Source organism: Ostrea edulis, chromosome 6, assembly GCF_947568905.1.
Source record: "Ostrea edulis chromosome 6, xbOstEdul1.1, whole genome shotgun sequence".
In the NCBI taxonomy this organism is placed as follows: domain Eukaryota; kingdom Metazoa; phylum Mollusca; class Bivalvia; order Ostreida; family Ostreidae; genus Ostrea; species Ostrea edulis.
The window spans coordinates 25,950,895-25,953,485 of record NC_079169.1 but is presented as its reverse complement, the minus strand read 5'-3'; the positions used below and the strand labels follow the sequence as shown (position 1 = coordinate 25,953,485).

Genomic DNA, 2,591 nt, shown 5'->3' with positions numbered 1-2,591 from the left:
AACCAATTAGCTATGTTTGCTGTTTCAAGTAAAAGCTGTATAGTATAAGAGTTTTTGAAAATAATTTAAATGTAATTAAAATAAATGATGGTAGTAAATTAATCATGTAAATATTTAAAATTTCATTGCTGATGGAATTTACTAAAAAATAAATAATAAAAGTAAAAATAGAAAAGAAAGGTCTATTGAGCCATGCAGACACACACATAAACGCTGCATAGATAAAAAGAGCAGAAGCAACATATAAAGCTATGTACAGTGACTCAGGTGAGCGATATGTCCCATGTTTGTTGGGGTTTTGGGGGGGGGGGGGGGGGTCTGTGCATCTAATCAGCATCCAAAAATATTAAGGAAGCTCCACGATTGGTTGATATATAAACATAAATATTCAGAAAGTTGAGGGCTTTCTTAATGACGAAGTGTGAAGGGAGACAGTAGGCATGGTTTGCAACAATAGATATCCTTACCTTCTTGAATCTGAGTGAATATCATCAGTTGGTCAATTCAATATCTTAAAGTCTTAGCATATCTTTCATATACATGTATGTCCCTGTGGTTGTCATTGGTGAAATCATGAAATGAAATTGCTTTTGACAGGAACTTTGAACTTGGTGGACTTGGCAGGAAGTGAGAGGCTAAAGGAGTCGGGGTCAGAGGGCGCCAGATTAAAGGAGACACAGGCCATCAACAAGAGTTTAAGTACACTCAGTAAAGTCATCATGGCCATTGCAAACAAGGTCACTATACCATATTCCAATTAATCCCGTTCAAAAAAAAAGACATGATTGCAATATAGGATATTTCCCAGTCTGATTAAAACCAGAACCCACCCACCCTTTCTGTGTCTGCTTCCTGAAGCTTCAATGAGTGGACATAAGAGGGAGGGGTGGTAATCTGGTTTTAATCAGACTGGGCTTCACAATACGCATGAATTTGTTAAACCGTGTTCATTATAAGTGTATTTTTAATACTGCATTTGGTTTTTGTTTCATTTCTTTCTTTTTTTCACAAATGGTGATTTCACCTAAACCTACACACATGGGTGAAGTTAAACATGAAAGGTGAACATAACGAACAGTGTTCAATCTCATAACTCCCACAAGCAATACAAAATAGAGAGTTGGGCAAACACTGACCCCTGGACACACCAGAGGTATAACTTATTCCTAACAGCCCAATTTGAAATGAAAATTGTTTACTTACAGGATGGGTATATCCCCTACAGGGAGTCTAAGCTGACCTACCTCCTCCAGAACTCCCTAGGAGGAAACAGTAAAACGCTGATGTTTGTAAATGTGTCTCCTAGGGAGGAGTGTTTCCAGGAAACACTCAACTCGCTCAGATTTGCCACAAAGGTCAGTTTCCAGAGGCAGTGTATATATAAAGTGTTTTAACCTTTTGTCTTTCAAGTGTAAATTGAATCTGATAAATTGGGTTAGCAGATATTCATATACTCTGCAAGAAATTGGTTTATTAGTCATGTTTTACTTTTAAGACATGAGTGTCCATATTTTCAGGTGAACCAGTGCAATATTGGCACAGCCCAGAAGAAGTTAAAATGAGGACTTTATAACAGAAGTAAAGAAGTTTTAACCATGTGTGCTCTTCTTTTACTGGGATTTATGTCATAGAGCCCTTGTTTTATGAAATTACTCATTGTGGAATGCTGGTGTTTCATGATTACAGTTACACATCGGTGGTCCGACTGCAATCTGTTATCTATCAAAGGGGCATAACTGTGTCTTGCAGCGACTTTAACCTTGACAACAACATTTGAATCGTACCTGATAGAGACTTAATGTTTTAAAGACACTTGCTACAAACAAACTTGTTTCAGAAATGAAAACTGAATTCATGCTTTTAAAAGTAAAGTTCAAACAATTTGCTGGATGGAATGTAATTGATTCCTATGCTTTTTCAATTCCAAAACTTTGAATAGAATTATATAGGAAGGGGTGATATATTTCAAATTTTTAACATCATAAAAAATTTGCAAGTCTCTTATTTTTTCAGGAATTTTACATTTCTACATATAACCAAACTAAGCAAAAAAAAAATATACCATTCCATGCATTTCTATTTTTTGTTTGTATCAAGTGTCCTGAAGTTAGGTGACTAATAATTTAAGGCCAGTTATTAGTTATCTATCAAATCTTTGACATTGGAATTGGCCACTCTTAGGAGCATAATGTTTCACAAACACATGCTATTAGAGTAAGTGTGCATGCAGTAATTTAATATAGGAAAATATATTCTGTATAGATTCCAATCTTGTTTATTCTGTGAAGAGTTTATAAAAACACATTTCATGTGTACAGAGAGTGTAGTTAACTCATTTTTAAATGTGATGTCCAACTGACACATTTTATTTAAAACAGAATTTGCATTTTAAGTGATTTTTTTATATGTTTAAAGTCGTATCTGCCAATATTGTATATTTGATGAGAATATTTGTATTGTATCTAAATCAATGACCCAATTAAAATGTTGCAAGGTTTGTAAATTGGCATCATTGATGGTAAATCTTTCTTTCTTTCTATCCTTTGTGTACTTTCGTTCATCAGAGCCAAATAAACTGTTTTACAATAGTA

General features: G+C 34.5%; 1 protein-coding gene across 2 annotated transcripts in view; it reads left to right on the top strand.

The window, feature by feature from the left end:
* LOC125683303 (carboxy-terminal kinesin 2-like) overlaps positions 1-2,591 on the top strand; it is a 30,826-nt gene extending 28,235 nt beyond the window's left edge. For both annotated transcript variants that reach the window (XM_056142182.1, XM_056142181.1), the window contains exons 13-15: positions 598-737; positions 1,206-1,355; positions 1,518-2,591. In XM_056142182.1, coding sequence (XP_055998157.1) covers positions 598-737; positions 1,206-1,355; positions 1,518-1,562 — 335 coding nt within the window. In that variant the 3' untranslated portion in view covers positions 1,563-2,591. The remainder of the gene's footprint in view (positions 1-597; positions 738-1,205; positions 1,356-1,517) is intronic.